Here is a 23,961-nt window from a genome sequence, read left to right as displayed (position 1 = left end):
GGAACTTGATGGCGGCACCGCAGGGTGAGGAGTCATTAATCCAGCTGTGGGTGCTGCTGCTGCAGACTCTAGGTGACAGCAGCTTTACCCGCACAGATGCTATGCATAAAAAAAACACAAAACACACCCTTAAAACACAGAAACACATTTACTTTTTGTCCCTTAAATATTTTCCTCGTATTTAACATGGGTGGGTCTATCTATGTGTGGCAAGGTTGTGTTTTTCTCCTCCTTTTCTCCTTTGCTCACTCTGTTTAAAGCACTGGAAATCATTTAGTAACTGGTAATTCTTCAGAATTTTTAATTAATAAAGCCATCAGTTATTCTTGTAAAAAATTCACTGTCATTAGAAAAAGGTCATGAGTTGTTCACCCTCAAATAATCCATCAAGTCTGCAGCTAAAAATAATAAACTTTCCCAGCAGATAAATGGTCTAAAAGACAAAGCAAGTGTGGAGGAGAATAAAGACATGTTTTACAATTTTGCAATCCTAAAGTTGCTCTGGTCAGTTGTTTATAGCTGATCTTTGTTAATAGCTGAAATTGTCTATAGCTATTAATCATTACTAAATGATTTACTAACCATGAATAAAGCCAATACCATGTAGTGCCAATATTCTTATTATTTTCCTTTATTTGCTTATCAGGATGGCAGTAGCTCAGTCCATAGGGACTTGGCTTGGGAAGTAGAGTTTGGTGGTAGCTGTGGACTGGTAGAGGTGCCAGATCACCTTCTGGGCACTGCTGAGGTGCCCTTGAGCAAGGCATTGGACCTCTAACATCTCTCCATTTAATGCATGTCTAGGTCCTGTTTGTGCATGTGTGTATTTCGGGCCTGTGTGTATGACAGCAGAGTGAAAAAAATGCATGTCCCCTTTGCAAATACTTAATATTTAGACATATATAAGCATACACTCTTAGATGTTGTCATACCACCCAACTGCACCAAAAATTGGGCAATTTTTGAAGCAAGTTTTGAACAACCCAGTAACCAGAAGTAAATGTTGGTATTGTACATTTGTGCAAACCACAGAAACATCACATTTGCAAATTTCATACAGTACATATTGTAACACCTTTTCAAACAAACATGACAATTTATTGTGGCAGTATGATACACTGTTAGGTGGCCGTCCCTTTGTGGCTGGACAGAACCTTCACAGTATGAAATGCAGACAGGCGACGTTAGTTAATAATGCCGCTGGACAGAACTGGCGGCAGAGTGATACACCGCTGGACAGCATCACTTTCAAACACTGCAGGTAATGATATAATATAATGAGCTGGAAAGTCTCTATATGGTGGGCAGGATGGGTGTTGGGGGAGTCTAACAGACACTGAACTTTCACCTGACAGCACTGTATTTGCTTCCCCTATGAATGTGAACCATGATGTTTTTTTCTAAACCCAACCACATGCTTTTGTTGCTCGAGAAAATAACAAAAATAGGTGTTTTACCGACATTGTAAGTGTATTTCAATAAAGACTGTATGCATATAAAGAGCAGGAATCATACATTTCCTGTGAAAACAAAGGTTTATTTAGAAAAGAGACATGTAACAAGTGACATGACGTGAACGCCAACAACAGATACAGTAGGATACCTCGCATGTAAAATGTAGATGTGAAAGGCACTGATAAAGCGGCGATATTTAACAAGTTGGGATGAGAAGACGTTGGTGTTTCCAGTGCAGATATTGCCATGAAAAGCAGCTGTTTTTTTAACAGAGTATCACTGCATTTCCAGTGCCTTTTGAGCCACCAAAACCAGGTATTTCAAGCCAGAGCATGATCTTTTCCTAACCATAACCATTTTTTTAGCATAAACGCAACCACATTTTAACCACAGCATTGCAGAAATGCAAATGTAATGTATCTATGATTTGCAGAAATGTACAATGCCAACATTTTTTCTGGCTTTGAAACATTAGTGGTGGACTGTGAGGACAATAACTGTTTTGGTTGCACTGTTGGGAGCTATAACAAACTCAGGGACTGTATCTTTCAATGTAATCTCCCTGTGTATGTTGACCTTCTGCTACAACTGATGACATTGTGGTTGTTCAGATGTTGCTTTTCCAGCCCCCTCAATGTCAACTGAAATGGAATTCTTTGCTTTTAATGAGACCAAAGACATCAAGGACCTCTTCTCTTTGAGTGTGGAAGTCAGGCCAACATCACCTCAGAGTCCCACTTCGAAAGAATGTCTTTAAAGACAACATGGACAAGGACTGTAGCTACTTCTCATTGGTTTGTCTGGTAATGCAAGTAGCAATCTTCCTCCTCACACTTGTTTCCACAGTTAAATAAACCCACTGACCCCATAATAATATTGTATCTAGTGCTCTAATGCTCAGAATTAAAATGCTACCTTGTACTGCTTCTTATACTGACAACATGGCCACAAAGGGTGAGCAGCCACTCCAACAGACCTGCCAAAACATGGAGCTGAGCTGAAGCCCTGTTTAAATGCTCTCTAATCTGCAGCCCACTCCAGAAACCCTGACATGCTGCTGTACAAACTGCAGAAATGAAAAATCAGACCATGTTATTTAAATAAGTGAAAAAAGAGCAAAAACTTCAACCCCCTCAAGTCAGCATTGTAGAGAGCGACTTGTCTCCCACAGTCCTCTCGGCTCACAGAAACCCCGGCAGCCTCTAAGTGGCTCTCTGGGTGAACCCTGTGCACCGGAGTTACTGTTCCTCATCACTGCCAAGCACCACCAGCCTCTGCACAAGTAACGCCAGCTGCCGGAATAATGTCCCAGCAACATGTCACAGCCAAATTCCTTCCCCAACATTTGGACAATACCAAAGCCAGATCCAAGTCTATGAGCCAGAGAGGGGGAGCCGGAGAGATGGCTTGATGCACACAGAGAAGCAGATGGAATAAACTAAGCTGAGAGAAGCCCAATCTAAGAGGCGGAGAAGGGCACGGTCCAACGGCATCATCCCAGCGCCGAGTTTGGGGCCGCAGCCAAAATGTGGAATAACCAAATATTAGCCTCCTCCTAATGAGAACTCACTCAAACAGCTCGAACTCCAGACAAAGGCTTTGGAAGCCTTTCAAAGCTACAGCACCAGCCTCATCAGGGCATATCCCACAATGCAACACAAAAGCTGTGCGTCTTGGAAAACAGTGAGGCAATAGAGCGAAGCATGATCTGTGTATCAAACAGGCAGGTTGCTGCACTGTGCTGGCTGTCTGTATGCTGCTGTGTGCTTTGACAGGTCCAGCAGCCCCCCAGCTGCTCCAGACCTGACCTCTGCCCGGGGTCAGCACCCACACACCCTCCCAACCTTAGAAGCAACCTGCACCCCCACTGACTCACTCGCCCCTGAAACTAGTCCAGGCCATGTTTCCCAGCCTGTTCTGCCACTCAGGGAGGTCTCCAGCGAGACAGGATGACTGACAGGTTGGAACAGGAACAGGCAGGATAGAGACAAAAAACCCATCTCTCAATCCCTCCACCAGTCTTGTCCTATTCCAGTTCACTCATCTCTTTTTCTGCCAATAAATTGCTCTTTAACAATTTATCTCTTTACGAGGACGCCAAAACAAAACCAAAAAACAACAAGAGATACTGAAAACACACGACAGACAAACATCCTGCAGGGTATGAATCTAATTATGGCTTCCTTGTATTGTAGAATGTTTGAAATAAGAGTTTTTATCAGTTTGTAAATACTGATTTCAAATGAAGCATTGTTAATGTGTGCTGTTCTGACAAGTGACTTTCTATTCTGAGAAAACAATCTCCTGATGTATGACGATGTCATATATCGCACACATACATGGGATCCATGCAATCAAAATATTACAGTAAAACTGAAATAAATTTTATGTGCTCATTTTTTCACCATCATAAACCATAAAGTGATTGACTTCAGCGTATCACGTCCGGCCATGTTAACCTGTTTGTAGATTGTGCTGTGAATTTCTCTGCCCTCCTCCAACCACATAAGAGGTTATTAGGAGTAGAAATTGTGACCCATATTTACATTTTTTTGTTACGCAGTGACTTCTCGGAGGAAGTGAGGAACAGCGAGAAAATCTGCTTAGGGCAGGAGTTCAGTGAGATGGATCGGTCAAACAAACGCAGCACTTTATTCCAAGAGACCACTGTTTGCGTGACACAAAAAGTTAGTGTGAGTTATTTTAATAATGTAACGCAGTATGTCATTGTATGTATGTCATGTGAAATACCTTACTTAGTCAAATGAGATCATGTTACACTGCCTTAAGTTCACACCAAAGATCCCCAATGAGACAACTGGACATCTGAGCTTGACTCAAGCCGGCTGATGGTGTCACCTGAAACTCAGCTGGTCAAATTGCTGGCGACTGGTTTTAGAACCTAAAGCACGTCACTTGTTTCCACAGCCAATCGGCTTGTAGTGAAGTCTGCTGATCAAGTAAAAATGACCCCAGAAGGCATGTTCGTTTACTATTGAATAGAAAGTGCTCTGTCCCCGCCAAGCCCTCTGTTTCCATCCATACATTGAGCTGGTGTCGGACGATGGATCGCTGCTGCTGCTTGCTGTATGTGCGCAAATTGAATCAGTTTATCGTTAAGTTCATGTGAACATTTGTGCCAAATTTAAAGAAATTCCTTCAAGGTGTCCTTAAGATATTTTATTCACGAAAATGAGATGGATGCACAGTCCGGCCACAGCTATCACTAACGTGGAGTCATAAACATTCTGATTATATGGCCCATTTATCTTTTTATTTTCCTGGAGCTTTTAGCTTCATCTCATGGCTTGATGGAGGCTATGTGATGTGGCAAAAAACTTCTGGAAAAAAATGAAAAAAATGTGACAGTTCTGATTTATTGCAGAAAAAAATACATTAAGAGCAGGAAATGTTTCAGCATTTAAAAGAGAAATTAAAAAAAAAGAGAAAGAAAAAATTTAGACCATAATTACAAAAATGAACAACTTATTTTCTCCTAAGACAAACAGTGAATAGACTGCTATATGAATTGGATTACTTGCAGATGATGGTTTTGTTATGTATGGTATTAGGTGCTTGCTAAAAATGAATTAACAAATATAATATATATGGTGCACATACAGTATAAGTCAATGTCAGATTTATTGGCAGCCACAGAATAATTGCAAAGTGTTAAGACATCTTTCAGCACAGCTTCCTGCGATTTAATAACATATTTCTCATATGACTCATCCTATCCTTTCACAGTGTCCACCATATGCCTGTTTGAGTGATGCTCGGATAATATGAATCCTGGAATATGTCTGATGTCTGTGTGACATTTTTTATAACTCTGTTTGGATCAGACTTTAAATGATATCTGTCAAAAAGGAAATGGCTTTCCATCACTGCCCTATTTAAATTTACCCACAGGTATAGCATATTTATGGTAATACGGAAATAGAAATGATTCGGCGGTAATGCCATGGCTCTGAATATCAACGGTGTTTTGGAGCTGCAACAAACAAAGAGACGACCTTGATGGTTAAAGGGTCAGCCCGTTTGCCTGGACAAGGGTGAAAGTTAACGTCCCCGGTTTTCCAACTTATGACAAAGAGATAAATGCAGAAATTACAGTCGTGGCTGAGTGTTTTTTTGAACCTGTTTCAATTTAGCGGGGCACACAATGAATCAGACAGCAGCTTAAGCAATTAACAAGGAGAGACATTATGGTAATGAGAGCGTGGAGCTTGTAAGGTCACTCTCGTTGTGCATGTTGAGCCACGACTCAGGGCAGGGATTCTCCGCTGCCACATTAATTGAAGGCAGCATAAAGTACTGAGGTGCAGAACTAGTTTACCTGATTTGTCACACATAAATATATTGTGGAAAAAGGAAAACAGTCTCTAGACCAAACTTCATAGATTTATTCAATCATCTTCATGATTTGATGTAGTGACACAAGATGCAGCAAGGAAAGCTGTAGCTGTCTGCTAGGTGTGAAAATAGACTACCCCTGCGTCCAAAATCGTACATCATGCACTACATACGCAGTGTGTGTATTATCATCCAATAGACTTTGTGCACATAAACAGCATGTATCGTTTTGGACATACTGAGTGGTAATTACCATGTCACTTCCTGAGAGCCTCCTTATCAGTTAGAGATGCATAGCCAAGGTAAACCCATGCCAACCTCATCTCTGCCAGCATCTGCAAGCAGTATTGACCTCTGGAGGTTTTGATTTTTCATCACATTTGTAGTAGTAACATTTTTGGCTGTTAGGAAATGCAAACCAAAGGCAAATTTGTTGTGTGATGCTATGTCACAGCCATCATCTTCATCAGCTAATGCTTAAATTAGCTATGTTAACATCAGCATGCTAACAGGCTGATGTTTAGCAGGTATAATGTTTGTAATAATGTCAGCACCAAATTTCATGGCACACCATCCAAATACATTATGACACCCCTCAATCATGTCATATAAAAAAATCAGGGGGAGGTTAATTGCACATCTATCAGCAACAGCAGAAGTTTTAGCAACACACAATTAACAATACAACTGCTTCCAGTACAAACTGCCCAGCACGACCCATGCTCTTATATAGAGTCAGCAATTAGCAATTAAAACTGACTTAGACACAATTAAAGACAAAATCCACTGTATAAGCTGCTTATCTCTCCAAATAACTACAAGGATTAGTGCCCGGTCACAGAAAGTGAGACAGCAAAATTCATTTGCACTTTCTCGCAAATTGGCTGGTGCATGAATTTTAGTGATATTGGTCACACTGGTACTTACTGCACTACAATTGGGTTCCACCATTTTATTTAAGTTTCTTAATTATGAGTGTAAAATGTTTGCATAACTACAATAAAAAGAAAAACTTGGCATGTGTATGTGGCATGTACAATACCTTATGCTAATGATCTCACAATGTAATCCATTGCATCTCTGGATGCAAAAATCACCTGCAAGTGATGATGATGATGATGATGATGATGATGATTACATTTAAATCTCAGTTTATGTCTCACTATAGAAAAAACTGTTGGGGGTTTACTATATAAGGAGTAGTGAATGAGTGAAGGAGTGCTTTCAGACACAGCTATCCCAAACATGACCTTTTGATCAGGAACCATTCAGTACAGTTAATTTAATGGATTTGAACTTTGGATGCCCCAGTTGTGAAATTATGGGCTGATACCAATGCTGAAAATGACAATTTGGCAGATAGCCAATACTTGTTGTTTATCTTATTTTTGTTATTTATTCCCAATTTTGGTGTTAAACATTAAAAAAATATAACCTTTTATCACATGGAAAACATCTTAAGAAAACCTTTCACCCTGAAGGCATCCTGCGGAAGATCTCTGTTCATCTCAAACACATGTTCTATGGTCCCCAGGAGAACAGGACGCTATTAATCTGGAGCCCTGCTTTTTAGCCTGCGCAAAATGGACGAGACACAACAGAAAAACTTTGGCCACCATCACTGGTGAATGTCTTCCTATTTGCTGATAGGCCGATGGCAGTCAACAGGGTGAATATCAGCCAATACTAATTTTGACCATTTTGGACCAAAAAGTTCTGCTCAGTCAAAGGTCAGCACTGTCAAGACACTTTGTCAACTGGCCAACAACACAAATACACCTCTCAAGGTTCACTAAATTTGAACCAGCACCCCTATATAAGCTAATCCTTTGATTCAGCAACTCTGTTGAAATGACTGTAAAATTAGTGTTTTACTCTCAAGGCTTAGTCACACCTGCATTTATATCAGCAAAATTTTATACTGAAAACAGTCATTTGAAGGTTCTCATCCATCTCTGACAGTATAGATTAAATATGAAGTGATGGAAATATCAACTGAGGCGCAGATGCTTCCAGCTGCCTCTCTATCAGCTCTGCTAAATTTGTGCTATATTTAGGTGTGTATGTTTATTTTGCAAATGTTACTGGTGCTTTGTGTAGTTGGCTTTGGATGGCGGTGGTGTGTGGCAGCAAGTCATCATCAGGATGTGTAAATCAACTCAGCAGTTTGTTTACTCACATTCTGATAACTGCTGCCTAGCTTACTGAGCCAGGTTAAGGTTTTCAGACATAAAAATCAGTAAACATCAAAGATAGATGGAGGAGAATGGGCACTAGCTGAACTAGCATCCTGCTAGCCATTGTACAGGTGCTGGAAAATGAACTGGACAACCTCTGTGTCACATCAGTTTCCAACGGGATATTGTAATATCCTTTGATTCACTGATCCTTGGCTAAATTCTGGACAGCGCTACCCAACCAGGTGACTTTTTTTGATGATCCGACAGAACTGAAGTCTCTAGTGTGAAACGAAGAGTGCTTTATGTTGAATAAGAACTGGTGGGATGGTGGGAATGTGAGGTGCTGTCCTGGGCAGTCCTGCTGTGGTTCACTGTTAACACCAGCTGCAGTGCAGCGTTGCCATGTTCATTAGGAGCAACCATGCCACCGTCTTCTTCAGGTTGGGGATGTGTTGACAGTTAAATCACTCCACAACCAGATTCCATAGATTACAAGAACCATCCCGAAACATGGACAACCACAAAGCAGCAGCCACTAATGTAAAAAGACAAAAATGACTCAAATTATAGTGAACAAGTTAAAGGAGCTAATGGGATCACATTTCACTGGAGTTGTACATTGTATAATTCCATGTGACAAATAAATGAATTGAATTGAAATGTTTTATGGCATAGGCTATTTCCTGTAGAACAAAAATGCTATTTCAGAGGTCTTCACCAGCTGCCAAGAACACAATTTGAGGAGAAATAGCAACTTCTAATTGTTTGCTTTAAATTAAAACACTGCAGCAACTTTGGCTCCAAACAAATTATTGTTATTCTGCAATAAGCCATACTGTTCACACTGCAATTTCAACCACTAAAGGTAAAACAATGGTGCTGAATGGAGAAGCAGTGTGAGAACATGAAGGCTCTGGACTTCTCACTCAGTGCAATCTGTCACGATCTGCGAGTTCATAAGTTACAGCACATCAGCAGTTCACTACTTAAGCACACAAAACCGTAAATACGGCACACAAATTAAGCCGTTAATCAAACGTTTACGGAACCTTTCACCATGTCAATATGCATTAGCTACTGACTGATTGCCATTTGTCTAATTAATCAATCCCCACCTTCACACTCATATGCCATTAATTCACTGATGAGCAGGGTCACAGCGCACTTCTCACACACATAAATCTCCGCCTGTCGCTGATCCAAAAATAACCAGCTAGCTCTGCTCGCCTGATGACTCTCTGCAGCACATAATGGAATAAAAGAGGTGAATACAAACACAAAGATGATGAGAGGGATCTTTTATTTTCCCTTGTTTCTTCCTCTTTGTGTGGACTTAAGACATCAAATTGACTCCATGTACCAGCTTGTGCTGGAAGCTAGTAGCTATAGAGGCACTCTGTGAGCTTTTTGTGTTTTGAAAAGGTACAGTTATTACACACACAGTCCATTTCAGGTCTCAAGTGGGAAACGGTATTGATTGAGCAACAAATCCAACAAAAGGGGCTTAAACTGAGTAACACCCACTCTCCGATATCAATCCAGAAACATGACTCAGCAAGATTGCGCCATTTTAGAAAAAAAAGGGAATCTGTTATTCCCCAGAGGTAAGCCACTGTTTTCAATCAGCAGCCAACATGTTGCCGCTGCCGCCGCCAGTGCTTTCCAACTGGAATCAGACCAAGCAGCTACATCGGCCTAACGTTTAACACCTCGACAGTCCATCTGGGAATAAAACACAAGGACTCTGATTTCACTTCTGCCTTCCCTTCACCCACTCTCTGTCCTTCTTTTTCTTTTCGTTTTCATTCATCCCCCTCATCTCATTTCTCCTCTCTCCTCCATTAGTCTTTTTTCCTTCCCATTCCTTGTCTCTGGTGGGTTGACGTTTTTTGGCAAGGTTCCCAGATAAGAGAGTGGTATAAAAGCAGCGTGGAGGAACAGTTATTACAGGCAGTGTGCTCTGATCAGAGAGGTTTCAGATCACAGTGACAGAGACTCTTCTTATCACACCCGGGGCACACAACTCGGGGCACTGAGGTTTTCCATTTGACTCCCTCAGGACGACTGGCAAGTTACAGTAACAGAAGCCACTGCACATCCATTGTAACAGGTCTATCACGTCCAGAACTACACTTTATATCTTCACTGACTCTATGTCTGTAAAAACCAGCCAAGCAGCAAAGAAAGAGAGAAGAAGCACAGTGGAAATCCACAAAGATTTGGGTAGATTGTCCCTCTGGGCAACTGTAGTAAGAACTCTGTGTGTCCTATATAAATTACAATGCTTCAGTAGGCTCTATGGGCCTGCTTCATCAAGGTTCTGATTCAGAGACACTGGCAGCACCTTTTGAAGCATTTCTGGACAGATATACTTCCATATACTTCCATTCCTGCTTCCATAAGCCAAAACTGACTCCAAGAGCACACACTCAACAAAACCAGCCCTTTCTCATTTTGAACTTATGACATACTATTGAGTCAGATACCGATGCTAAAACGTACATTTGCTGCAGAATGATACGCTGCCGGCCGGAGTCAGTTTTTAACACCACCAGCAACTATATAGAAACAACTACATTGATGTTTTGACTAGTCAAAATATCTTTTCTGATATCCAAAATCAAATTATGACAAGTCATAAAAGGATAAAAAAATTAAAGTTAAATAAGTTACAATGGCATTTAAGATATCTGGACTTCAAATTCTAGATATTTAAAATTACATTCTTACTAGTTACAATTCCAAGCCAAAATGATTTGTATTCAAACTCAACTATAAATATCTATAATTCAGTTTGGATGTGTTGTAATTCCAAGTTGACATATCAGAAATTTTAATTATTGATTTCAACAATTCAATTCTTACTAGTCAAAATGTTAATTATTAATATCAACACTTCACTTGTTACCAGTGGAAATGTTCATTGTAGGCATCTGTCTTAACTTTTTCCTATTGACTTCTATTCATACTCAGTTACAAATACCTCAGTATTGATGTGTTGTAATTTCAAGTTGACATATCCAAAATGTTAATTATTGATATCAACAATTCAATTCTTACTAGAAACAATTTTCATTGTAAATATCTACAAGCATCCCTATACATATCATAAATGGAATACAATATCTCTAAAATTCAATTTCTACACCAAATTACATTATGAATATGCCAGCTTGGAATTCTAAATAGTCAAAAAGCAATTGATGATATCTTCACTTGCTATTACCTCTACTGATTAAATGTTAAAAAGACTTGCCATAGCCATACAGCACCTCGACTGTGTCTTTTCTCAGTTTTGCAGTTTCCATTGAAAGTGTTTTGGAGGTAGAGCATCTAAAGCTGTCTGTTCTTTAACAACTAGAACTGTGTTACTGACACACTTTGTTTTTCATAAACACATTGAACACATGTTTCCAGCTCAGTTGTGATTCATCTGATAACAGATACTTTGTGGCTATCTTTTTATCTGTACTTCCTGAATAGTAGAGGAAAAACTGTAACCTCCCTTCTCCTGCTTCACACATTTTGTCAAAGAAGTAACAAGATTTTTTTAAGTCACTAAAAAATTAGATGCATGATTAAATGTCAATGTTATGGTAACTGCATATAAATACAGACATTTATAGACATTCACAAGTAAATTTCACATGTTAGAGATGCAAGCTGCTCCAGCAAAACTACAGTGTATAAATAAAATACAAGAGCAGTGCCTGAATCATCACAGAGATGCTTACTCGCCCATCTGAAGGACATCTACCAGTAGGATGGAAGTGGCACGTGCCCAACAACTGCAACAGAGCCAGACTATGATGCCGTATCCAGTTGACATTAAGGCTAAGTTACTGTGAGGTAAGATGCCTTGTTGTTGTCCTGTTTCTAGCTGTTGTCATTATTTGTGGCATCTGCAGTCTGGGTTCAGTTTCCATGACTAACACTTATAACAATCAATTTCTTTGTGAACACCTGCTAAGATGAATCAACCCATAAGGCATACTGAGGGAAACAGGACTTGCTACTGGTACTGTAACTGGAATAAACTTTGCATGTAGTGCTTTTGTTGCAGTCACCAAATCTCTCCAATAAACAAGTTATCTGTCAGTTTACGGCCTTTGGTTCATTTGGTATGACCACAAAAGGGACCTGAACTCAAAGGGCAACAATGTAATATGTTTTTTCTTTGGTCCATCAAAAATGAACCAAAGTACATGTGTAAATGTGACCTGTAGTTCATGCTGATGATACTGGTGTATATGTTCTCATCAATATACTTCACTGACTGATGGGAAACAACCTCTGTCACACTGAGCAGATGAATACCAGGTCATAAAAAACACTCATTGACTTACGGTCATGAAGCCGTCCAGTAGACCAGAGTCAGGTTTGGGTGGAGCCTGCAGTCGCTCCATGGACCATTTCTCAATGATGGAAGCCACCTGGCTGTTCTCAGTGTTGAGGATCCTGAAGCCTGTCATATTCACACCACTGTATCGGTAAGGCTCCACGTCCAGCGCAAACAAATCCTAGACAGAAGGAAAAACATTAAATATAGGAATGACAGACTTTGATTAGATAAATCAATAGCCCCGCAATTGAAAGCTATTGAGAAAAAGCTTAAACCTCGAAGTCATACAATCCTATTGAGTAATTAGCATCTTAGGTAACAATAAACACAATGAGTAAGTAAGTAAGTAAGTAAATTTATTTATATAGCACTTCTCACAGAGAGGACTCACAAAGTGCTTCACAAGATAAAATACAAAAAATACAGTAACAGAAACAATGCAAAATACACAAAAACAAATAAAAAGTAAAGTGCAGCGAAATACAGAGATGATACAATGGACAATTAATGGAACGCAAGCCTAAACAGATGTGTTTTTAACTGCTTTTTAAAAATGTCCACGGAAGAGGCCGCTCTCAGCTCATGAGGTAATGCATTCCACCATTTCGGTGCAACAGCCTTAAAGGCTCTATCACCTTTCGTCTTTAATCTTGTGTGAGGGACAGTAAGCAGGTGGCCTTCAGCGGACCGCAGTGACCTGACAGGACAGTGAAAGGACACCAGATCCGTCAAGTATGCAGGTGCTTGACCATGGAGGGCTCTGTAAGTGATGGTTAGAATCTTGTGCTGGATCCTGAAATTAACAGGGAGCCAGTGCAGGGATGCCAGGACTGGAGTGATGTGAGTGAACTTATGAGATCTGGACAGAAGCCTGGCAGCAGCATTCTGGACCAGCTGGAGGCAGTCTAATGAAGTTTTATTTAGACAGGTGAAAAGAGAATTACAGTAATCCAGACGTGAGGAAATAAAAGCATGGATGATCATTTCTAGCTCGGAATAAGTTAACATGGATCTGAGTTTGGAAATGTTTTTGAGGTGGAAAAAGCAGGAGCGAGTGACAGTTTTGATGTGGTCATCGAAGAGCATGGCCTGATCAAATGTGACCCCAAGGTTTCTCAACTTGGGGCGCACATTTGCACTGAGGGACCCTAAGCAGCTGGCCACTTTAGATGCTGAGGCATCAGGTGCAATAACTAAAATCTCAGTTTTAGCTGTGTTCAACTGAAGGGAGTTAGAAGACATCCAGTCCTTAATTACATTCATACAATCGTAGAGTAAGTCAATTCCATCAGTCCTATCAGGGTTAAAAGAAAAATATAACTGGAGGTCATCTGCATACATATGGTATGAGATACCTTCAAAATTGCTGATGACATCTCTGAGAGGGAGCATGTATAGTGTAAAGAGGATAGGCCCAAGCACTGAACCTTGGGGCAACCCGCAAGAAAGGGGGGCAAACTCTGATTTATGAGGGCCAACAGCCACAGAAAAGGATCGATCAGACAGATAGGATTTAAACCAATGAAGAGCGGTCCCTGAGATTCCTACCCCGTCCCTCAGCCTGTCTAAAAGGATGTGGTGATCAACAGTGTCAAAGGCTGCACTGAGATCAAGCAGAACCAGGATAGTGGATTTACCGGCATCGGAGGCCATCATGATGTCATTGGAGACCCTGAGAAGAGCAGTTTCTGTGGAATGTAACTGACGATAACCGGACTGAAATTTATCTAAGATATTGTAACTGTTCAACGCTGTCACCAACTGGTTTGCAACTGCTTTTTCTAGAATCTTAGATACAAAGGGCAGCTTGGAAATGGGCCGGTAGTTACTAAGAACATCGGGGTCCAGATTGGGCTTTTTGAGAAGCGGCTGAACAACCGCTTGATTGAAATGGGACGGGACACGACCAGAAACCAGTGAGCTATTGATTATGGAGAGCAGAGATGGACCAATAGTGCTGAAAACATTTTTCAGCAAAGTTGTGGGCAGGATATCCAGCGGACTAGAACAGATCTTCATAGTGCACACAAGATCTGCTAAGTCTTATAAGGAGACAGGTGAGAAATTGTCAATAATTGACCGCTGTTTGGGAGGATCAGGAAGGGAGGTGGAGGAGGGTGTTATACTGGCCTTGACACTGGCAACCTTATTCACAAAATACATTAAAAAATTGCTACAGTCCTCATCAGAGGACACAGGCAGAGCAGGCGGTTGCGCACCAGTAATGCTACTTATAGTGTCAAAAATGACCCTGGGATTTCTCTTGTTGGAGATGATGAGATTTTTAAAATAAGAGGCTCTGGCTACCCTAACAACAGAACTGAATTCAGCTAACAGTTCTTTAAAATAAAGACGATGTACATGAAGCTTGCTTGATTTCCACAAGCGCTCAATGACACCTCCATGATAAAAAAGCTAGTCCCATTCCTTCTCTCAATTGGAGCTTACAAGGACATGAAAGCCGGGTAGAATTGTCAGTGCAAAAGATGAACAACTGTGTCAGAAAACATCTGGTTATTTGATAAGAAAAGTTTGAGGCAGTCTGTTGATATTTAAAAACATTTGTGGGCTTCATCCACTGTTCTTGTCACAGTGTAGGAAAGCACATAGCTACCATCAGATGAATGACAATTTTTTTGGCTCATTTTTCATAACCACTGTAACTTCAGCATAAAAGCATGGTGGAATTAGCAAGCTAGCTAGCTAACTAGGCAGCCGTGATTAAAATAGTAGTTTTGGACCATAGACTGCATGGATAATGGATATAGCTACAGTGACACCACCCATTGGTTTGTGAACTACTTTTTTGAAGCCAGAGGTCACCATAGGCTGGCACTGTGGAGCTATGAGGGATGGATCTGACTGAGAAGACTAGGATACTTTTGACAGACAGCCTGTCACTCTTAAATATGTGTAACTTTAAGCCTTAAAAAGATTTCAATAGTACACTTCTCATGAACAGGGAAATTAGCTAGAGACCAAAACAGTGACTAATACATCTTACAGTGTCAGAATGGGTGCCATCAGGGTTACGAGGAGAAAGTGGAAATAAGTTTCCAATTGAGCGTAAAGTGAATGTTATGCTTAATAATGTCACAAGGGCTGCCGCCACAATGACAAAATTCTCCTTTTGGTCATCTGCAACAAAAATATGTTTTACAAACTATTGTTTATAGTGGCTCCGATAGTGGACGATGGCTGCCCAGCCTTCACCAGTCACATGGGGAAGTACTGACCAGAGGAAAGGGTTGTGTTAAATGATCAGTGGGTACAGCTCCAGAGAAAGCAGGTTCCATCTGGTGTGCGACTGTGTCTAAGTGTATTCTTAATTTAAACATGTATTTACATTAACTGTTGGCCTGGATCGCACCAACAGGGTTAGTGCTGTAAATGAAAGTCATAGTCAAAGTCTGTGTCTGAGTGCTGCCTCTTTCTATTTCAAATTAAAAGTCCTACATTCAGATAAAAAGCCCTCTAGCCTTTCAAACACTGTCCAGTCATTTACTAGGTTTTGACATTGTCTTGTTATTAGAATGATATTAGTCAGTTTTATAATACATTTAAAATTAAATCTACCAAACTGTATTAAATAAACAGTGACAGTATTGGACCATCAGTCAGGCCCATGATTGACAAATTCTGACCAAACCTTACATACGGCATTAAAAAAAAACACTTAACACAAGGTAAGTGAAGAGAAGAGGAAAAAAAATTGGCAGGAAAATAGCTGCCATATGTGGCCTCAGTATGGCTGGTTTGTTCACTCTGCTGGGAGAATTAGGCTGTCAGCACTGGACTCTGTCTGCCAAACAAAACAGTGGGAAATGACAACTACCACTGCACCTCCCCTGCCTCCTCCATGTTTGTATTTTACTTTTCATCTTCCTGAAAACACCAGAGGGACATTTAATTATCTCACATAAATTGGGCCACGCTGAATGGCTGCAGAAAGAAAGTATGAACATTTAGATGTTTCATTTCAAACCGAAAATGATCCCTTTTAGTCGCCATGATGAAAAGCAGACAGTTGAAAACTGAATTATTCAGTTTTCAAAGGAACTTGACATTAAAAAAGTAAAGGACAGGGGGAGGCGGAACAGAGAGAGAGAGAGACTGTGTTTTGATCCGAGGCAACACAAGCAGCCTCTTCAGGATGAGAGTGGGATGGGACTTCAGAAAGAGTTTGATTTGAGTAAAATCTTTGACGTGGAACACGGACTGAGAGCAAGTTCATACAGTCAGGGAGCTTAGAATAATGCTCACTAGTGTGTGTACAAATGTAGATGTGTCTTGTTGTATGATTTATTAGGTGGACAGTGAAAGGGACTTTATCCTGACAACCAAAGGCGAGGTCACTTATACAACTACAGTACAGGCCAAAAGTTTGGACACACCTTCTCATTCAATGCGTTTTCTTTATTTTCATGACTATTTACATTGTAGATTCTCACTGAAGGCATCAAAACTATGAATGAACACATGTGGAGTTATGTACTTAACAAAAAAAACGGTGAAATAACTGAAAACATGTTTTATATTCTAGTTTCTTCAAAATAGCCACCCTTTGCTCTGATTACTGCTTTGCACACTCTTGGCATTCTCTCCATGAGCTTCAAGAGGTAGTCACCTGAAATGGTTTCCACTTCACAGGTGTGCCTTATCAGGGTTAATTAGTGGAATTTCTTGCTTTATCAATGGGGTTGGGACCATCAGTTGTGTTGTGCAGAAGTCAGGTTAATACACAGCCGACAGCCCTATTGGACAACTGTTAAAATTCATATTATGGCAAGAACCAATCAGCTAACTAAAGAAAAACGAGTGGCCATCATTACTTTAAGAAATGAAGGTCAGTCAGTCCGGAAAATTGCAAAAACTTTAAATGTGTCCCCAAGTGGAGTCGCAAAAACCATCAAGCGCTACAACGAAACTGGCACACATGAGGACCGACCCAGGAAAGGAAGACCAAGAGTCACCTCTGCTTCTGAGGATAAGTTCATCCGAGTCACCAGCCTCAGAAATGGCAAGTTAACAGCAGCTCAGATCAGAGACCAGATGAATGCCACACAGAGTTCTAGCAGCAGACCCATCTCTAGAACAACTGTTAAGAGGAGACTGCGCCAATCAGGCCTTCATGGTCAAATAGCTGCTAGGAAACCACTGCTAAGGAGAGGCAACAAGCAGAAGAGATTTGTTTGGGCCAAGAAACACAAGGAATGGACATTAGACCAGTGGAAATCTGTGCTTTGGTCTGATGAGTCCAAATTTGAGATCTTTGGTTCCAGCCGCCGTGTCTTTGTGAGACGCAGAAAAGGTGAACGGATGGATTCCACATGCCTGGTTCCCACTGTGAAGCATGGAGGAGGAGGTGTGATGGTGTGGGGGTGTTTTGCTGGTGACACTGTTGGGGATTTATTCAAAATTGAAGGCACACTGAACCAGCATGGCTACCACAGCATCCTGCAGCGACATGCCATCCCATCCGGTTTGCGTTTAGTTGGACGATCATTTATTTTTCAACAGGACAATGACCCCAAACACACCTCCAGGCTGTGTAAGGGCGATTTGACCAAGAAGGAGAGTGATGGAGTGCTGCGGCAGATGACCTGGCCTCCACAGTCACCGGACCTGAACCCAATTGAGATGGTTTGGGGTGAGCTGGACCGCAGAGTGAAGGCAAAGGGGCCAACAAGTGCTAAACACCTCTGGGAACTCCTTCAAGACTGTTGGAAAACCATTTCAGGTGACTACCTCTTGAAGCTCATGGAGAGAATGCCAAGAGTGTGCAAAGCAGTAATCAGAGCAAAGGGTGGCTATTTTGAAGAAACTAGAATATAAAACATGTTTTCAGTTATTTCACCGTTTTTTGTTAAGTACATAACTCCACATGTGTTCATTCATAGTTTTGATGCCTTCAATGAGAATCTACAATGTAAATAGTCATGAAAATAAAGAAAACGCATTGAATGAGAAGGTGTGTCCAAACTTTTGGCCTGTACTGTAGATGATATGAGAGGAACTACACACACTGAATCTAGCCTTTTATATTAAGTTGAAAAATAAATGCTGACACAATCTTCTGCCTCACAGCTCTTTACTCCACAGAAAATACTGATACTTTCACTTTTATGCTGTTCAGTCAGCTATCAGTCAGTGGATGAAACTCTTTTTAATTATTTACAATCATTTACAAATTTCAAACAGGCTGGCATATGGCATTGAATTAGTCTCAAAACCTGCAAACATACCAACCAAGGCACATGCACATGATATGAGCACATACAGCAGTATCTGCAAGCAGAAAAGCATCCTTGCGAGAAGGGCCAGCCCTAGACTTTTGGGGGGTCTAAGCAGATTTGGTTTGGGGGCCCTCCTAATTGTAACGTGATGCCACTGAACTAATGTGTGTATCGGTTCAAGCACATAAAATGTACAAAAAAAGCATGGTAAGACTAAAGTGGTACCTATTAGTTTAGTTTAGTTTGTTTGTTTTTCCACACATCTGTATAGAAAATACAGGAAAAAGGAAATTTAAAGTTAAAACATTGTGCAGGAGAGGTTAGAAGCCAAAAATGGCTAAAGCACATACCTCCCTTATTAGAAAACAACAATTATACATAAAAACAAAAAGACAAAAAGCACAGATTGTATAACTGAACAACAGTTCCAGACTAAGAAAAAATGCAAAATTTTTGGAGATGTACGATTTACAAAAAAAATAAAAATAAAAAATTCCAAATGAATCAATTAAGTGCTAAGAGTCCTTGCTCATTAGAGTCCTTTTCAGATGTTTTTGAATCACAATAGTGAAGATGATGATTGTAGAGATGGAAGTAGTTTGTTTCTATTCTATTCTATTCTATTTCAAAGAAAATTGATTAAGGGAAGTCAGACTGTTTTGTGGAATATGAGTCAATGTCCGAGGAATACTCAAGAAACTTTTGGAAAACACTAGGCAAGTCATGAGTGAGATGTAGCTACATATTAATACATGAATTCACAAATCTGGTATATGTAGACATTAAAAATTGATAAAAGTATTTTCTAAAGAGATTTGGATTTGAAGGAACTCTACCTAAGATACTTAGTGACTTCACAGACTTTTAACAGACAAGTTCAATATGGTACTTCCAAGTTAGTTTTTCATCCACTATGACCCCTAGAAATTTAATGTAAGGAACCTAAGATCCAAAGATAGTGTTGGGAGCAACACTTTATTTAAATAGACCACAATAAATGCAGCATTTGTCCATTACCCCCTAACCTACTGACTGTTTTTTTCTCAGGGCCTTTTGCTTTATCTGGTTAAAGTTTGACGTATGTTTTAGTTTTATTGTTTCGTTGGAAATTGGAAACACTGACGAAGTGTAAGACACAACTAAAAAGATATGGTGCACAAGGCAACCATATGGTAAAGAACATAAATCCATACCAAAATAAGTATCTAATAATGCTGTGTAAAATCTGGGTACAGTTATCAAATAAGAAATAAAGGCAAAAGGAGCACTGTTTAAATATAACATTACATTAAATTGTCCAAGAATAGGGCAAAATTGATAGTGACAGGTAAAACTGTTTTAACATTTTAAAAGTAAACATAAACATTTTAATAGTGTTAGTATTTGCTCTAGCTAACTAGACTGGGTCTGTGTTAGTACTGGCTGATGATCCAGCATCTCATCTATTGTCAAACTTAAGCATAGCACCTGTAAATTATACATAACAATGCTATTATTAATTTTATCAGCAGCATCAGGGGTATTCATGCCGGGTCCCCCAAATTTCCTTTTATAAATTTTCATAAATAAAATATTATTTGTGTTATGACTTGGCTGAACACTTGATGATAATTATTGTTTTGGAGATGTGCACCCATATTGCCCACTGCGCCCCAAGCAACTTGCATAATGAGCACTCGGCCACTGATCTCTGCATATGGGGCATTTCAAGTGCTTTTGGGGACCCTGTGCTGGCCACTGGCCACGGGGCCCTAAAAAGCCATTTTGTTTGCTTAGATGTCGGGCTGATTCACAAGGGAGCATTTCTGCTCTATAGACCCTTTTAGGGCCGACATCACAAAGACATCATTTTATCAGCTGGAGGCAAAACATGACTTGCCACTACAGGTCTGTAGGCTACATGTAGGAGTCTTGAAATGTCATGATGTTGTGTTATTGGAAGCCAGAACAGAAGGAGACTTGGCTCAAAACTTACTGGAAGAAACCATTCAAGTCCTCCTGGCGTAGTAATCAACGACAAAGCATCCCACCTTCAGCAATCCTGTCAAATCATCCATCCACTGAGTGAGAGCATACGGGTTGGCCAGTCTGGTCCAGTTAGTCAGTGTTTACTTATTCAAGTAACACTTGCAGTCCCAGAGAGTGAGTGACCTGACATGGTGCATTCGTAAATTCAGTCTGATGCGCTACACTTAAATGAGAGCCCTGTTGTTCAAAGAAACAGAGCGCTATATTTCTAAATAAATCACCTAACAGTTAAGTTAATCACACATTCACTGCACTCGGTGCTCTGCTGCTCGGTCTCCCCAGATAGAGTGTGCTCTGCCACTCCAAGACGGCGGTGCTCTGGATAACCAAACAGTACATTCAGACAGCACCCAGAATTTTAGTATGGTCCAGTTTGTGCCATAGTGCACTCTGGCACCTGGAATAAGTATTTCTGAATGCACCACTCTCATCGTTTTCCTCCAGTGTCTAAAACAAGCCATCAGAACCTGCTAGCTAGTGCTAGCTAATGTCTGTGGAGAGTTGTTTTGCTTCCAGCTAAGCCCCGCCCACCAAAAAACATCATACTGTTTACTAACAGTAAAAAGGGTCTATGTGCACAAATGCAGTCCTGTGAGCATGGGGCTGTGATGAGTGCAAACTTGACCCTCCCACCCCGCCAACAATGCCCCTGACCACACCTCATTTTAAGACCAACCATGGGCGCAAATGGGTGCAAGTACATTTGCTACTTACATAACATGGGTGCTGACTGTGCAAATGACAGCTGTGTCAGTCTGAAATAGCAAGGACAGTTGTACTGTGCATGCTTTGTTGCAGGTGTAAGATAGTTGTCTTGACTTGTCTTTATAACATTTTTGTTGTCTTTGTACTTGAATGCTATTGAACTTTGCCCTCTTTTCTGTCTGATATCTCTCCAGTTAAATATTCTAAACTGAGCTGAAAAATTCTGCAATATTTGACATGCAAAACAGAAATTGTAAAGTATAACTTTTGTCAAAGGGGTGCTTAAATGTGGTTTTTAGGATGTGATTAACCAGAAGTTATGCTTGCATGCATAAATATTCATAAAGGCATAATGTTGTGTTTTGGAGGGAGTTTGGCTTGTCAAAACCAAAAAGAGGTGAAAGAATAAAGGAGCACAGCAGGCTGATTAAAAGCTTTGCCACAAATTTCTTTCTGCAGTACAGTGTCCATTTTTCAAGGACAGCTGGGTTATGAGCTTCTTTACTGATTAACTTCTCACAAAATAAGTAGATGACCGATCAAGGCTACCGAAAAGTAGCCTTCAGCTGTCTCTGTCTAACACATGACCCTTACTCTTCCCTGGAACATACAACATAAAAGTTCTCTCTTTTCCTAGTTTGCCAACTGCACATGCTTACTAGTGTCTCTTTACCTGGCCTTGCCGGCTCATTCCTGCTCAGCATCTAGACTTTACACTGAGACAATATTAGTATTACATAAAAATGTATTAAATAAAACCTTCATGGTTTGAAAAATTTAGAAAACAAAGAGTAATAATTAAGCTTTTTTTGCAGTTTGACATTAGAACAACGTGTTGAAGTGCCTTTTGGCAAGACATTAAACCCAAATTTGCTCTTGATGTTTAGGCCAGTGCCTGGCATGAATTGCACTGAATAAAATGCTATACAGATGCTACAGATTACTACTTTACTACTTTATTGCAATACCGCAGTAGGATATTGGAAAAAATGGGCAGCAAAGCTTATTCAGTGTGTGACATATCCATCTCTTTTAAAACACCCATGAGGAAGATAAAATATTAAGGAAGAAGAGGCAAAGAAGATCTGGACAAGAGAAATAACAAGGAAAAGAATAAAAGGGGGGATAACATGACAGAAAATAACAAAATAACATTAAGGAAAATATAAGGACACAACATGATCTCACCCCTTCCTACTATATTTTGACGCATGGGCAGAAGCCCCCTGGCGTTACTATTTAACGCCAGAGGCAGCCTTCTGTTTCGTATTTTGATGCAGAAGGAGGAAGCAGGAAGTCACAGGAGCTGACTCATGTCACTAAGAAGTGGACAGCAGTTAGGGTTAAGAAACCCCTATAGGGCAGCTGGGAGAGGAGGTGTCTTTTTCCAACAAATCCTGGACTTCAACCAGGGAGTCCCCTGTTTTCTTCCTGTGTAAATGTTGAGCCACATCATTATGTTTTTTTCTAAACCTAACTATGTGCCTTTGTTGCACAAGGAAATAAACATAAAAAGGAGGGGGTTTACGTATGTTGTAAGTGTACTTTGAAAGAGACTGCATCTAACAAGCAGAAACTGTACACTTCCTGTGAAAATGGAAGTGTATTTTAAAAGGACACAATGCATTTAACAAGCGTAAATTGTGACGGTGTTCCAGAACGTCAACAACAAAGTCCATGGACAAAGAGGCCGTATTTGACGAGTTGGGATAAGACTGCATTGTTGAAGTTTGACTGGTTAGATTTAGGCTCAAAAGGATTTGGTTACGGAAAATGGAGGAGAAGTTAATATTTTGGCTTAAAAATATACCCAGTTTTGGGATGAAATTCTTGTGGGAAAAGCAGCAATGTCTCTGTAAAAAACAAGAATTTTTTGTGCCACTACCCTGGCAGGAAACAAAGTGACATGACAGTAAAAAACAACTGCTCTTCTTGGAACTAATCTCCGCTGGAAAAAACAGCAACAGGACTGTACAAAACACGTACATTTGCTTCCTTAAAATCCACAAGAAAAACAGCAATGACTTGCTAAAAAACAACCATTTTTCTGGTTGGTCTCAAACAGCTTGGCACAGCTCTGTTTGCAGCTTGGCAGTAGTCTCGTCCAGGTGTCACACCTTCAACCATTCCTTCTACTTCCTGATGACAAAGTCTGCTCATATACTAGTGCAAATGTTAACATATTCATGGTTTGAATGTATAATGTACAATGCTAACATTTTTTTTTGGCGACTGGGCTGACTAATTACTTGTGACTGAGACTTGTGCAACAAAAAATGATATTGACTTTAGTTTCACATTGGACACAAACACCAGTCTCCTGGGTCAAAGTCCTGTTCTCGTGGACCATTCCACCAAACCTCCCACCCACACTAAGCACACATCTGTGCTCTCACATCTACATTTGCAACCCTGTCTCACTCAGAAGTCATCGAATATCGGCGCTGTGGCAGTGACTTCAAGCATCAGACACTGACAAAAAAAGCTGTCTTTGCACGTCGGCATGATATGTGGCCAGTCGCCATTAATGTGCAATGGCACCAGACGGCATCAAGGGGAAACACGGCGAGACAACAACGCAAGTTAAGGGGGTGAACAGTCTTTGTGGGATGGGTCCAAAAACCATTGACCTTCACCCACGAAGCCAGTGTTCACTTCA

The 23,961-nt window shown here is 40.4% G+C and overlaps 1 protein-coding gene across 2 annotated transcripts in view; it reads right to left on the bottom strand.

Annotated features, from left to right (window-relative positions):
- grik2 (glutamate receptor, ionotropic, kainate 2) overlaps positions 1-23,961 on the bottom strand; it is a 444,385-nt gene that overhangs the window by 234,318 nt on the left and 186,106 nt on the right. For both annotated transcript variants that reach the window (XM_033640493.2, XM_033640492.2), the window contains exon 7: positions 12,338-12,511. In XM_033640493.2, the coding sequence (XP_033496384.1) occupies positions 12,338-12,511 (174 nt within the window). The remainder of the gene's footprint in view (positions 1-12,337; positions 12,512-23,961) is intronic.

Source organism: Epinephelus lanceolatus, chromosome 10 (genome assembly GCF_041903045.1).
Source record: "Epinephelus lanceolatus isolate andai-2023 chromosome 10, ASM4190304v1, whole genome shotgun sequence".
In the NCBI taxonomy this organism is placed as follows: domain Eukaryota; kingdom Metazoa; phylum Chordata; class Actinopteri; order Perciformes; family Serranidae; genus Epinephelus; species Epinephelus lanceolatus.
This window is presented reverse-complemented; position numbering and strand designations above follow the sequence as displayed.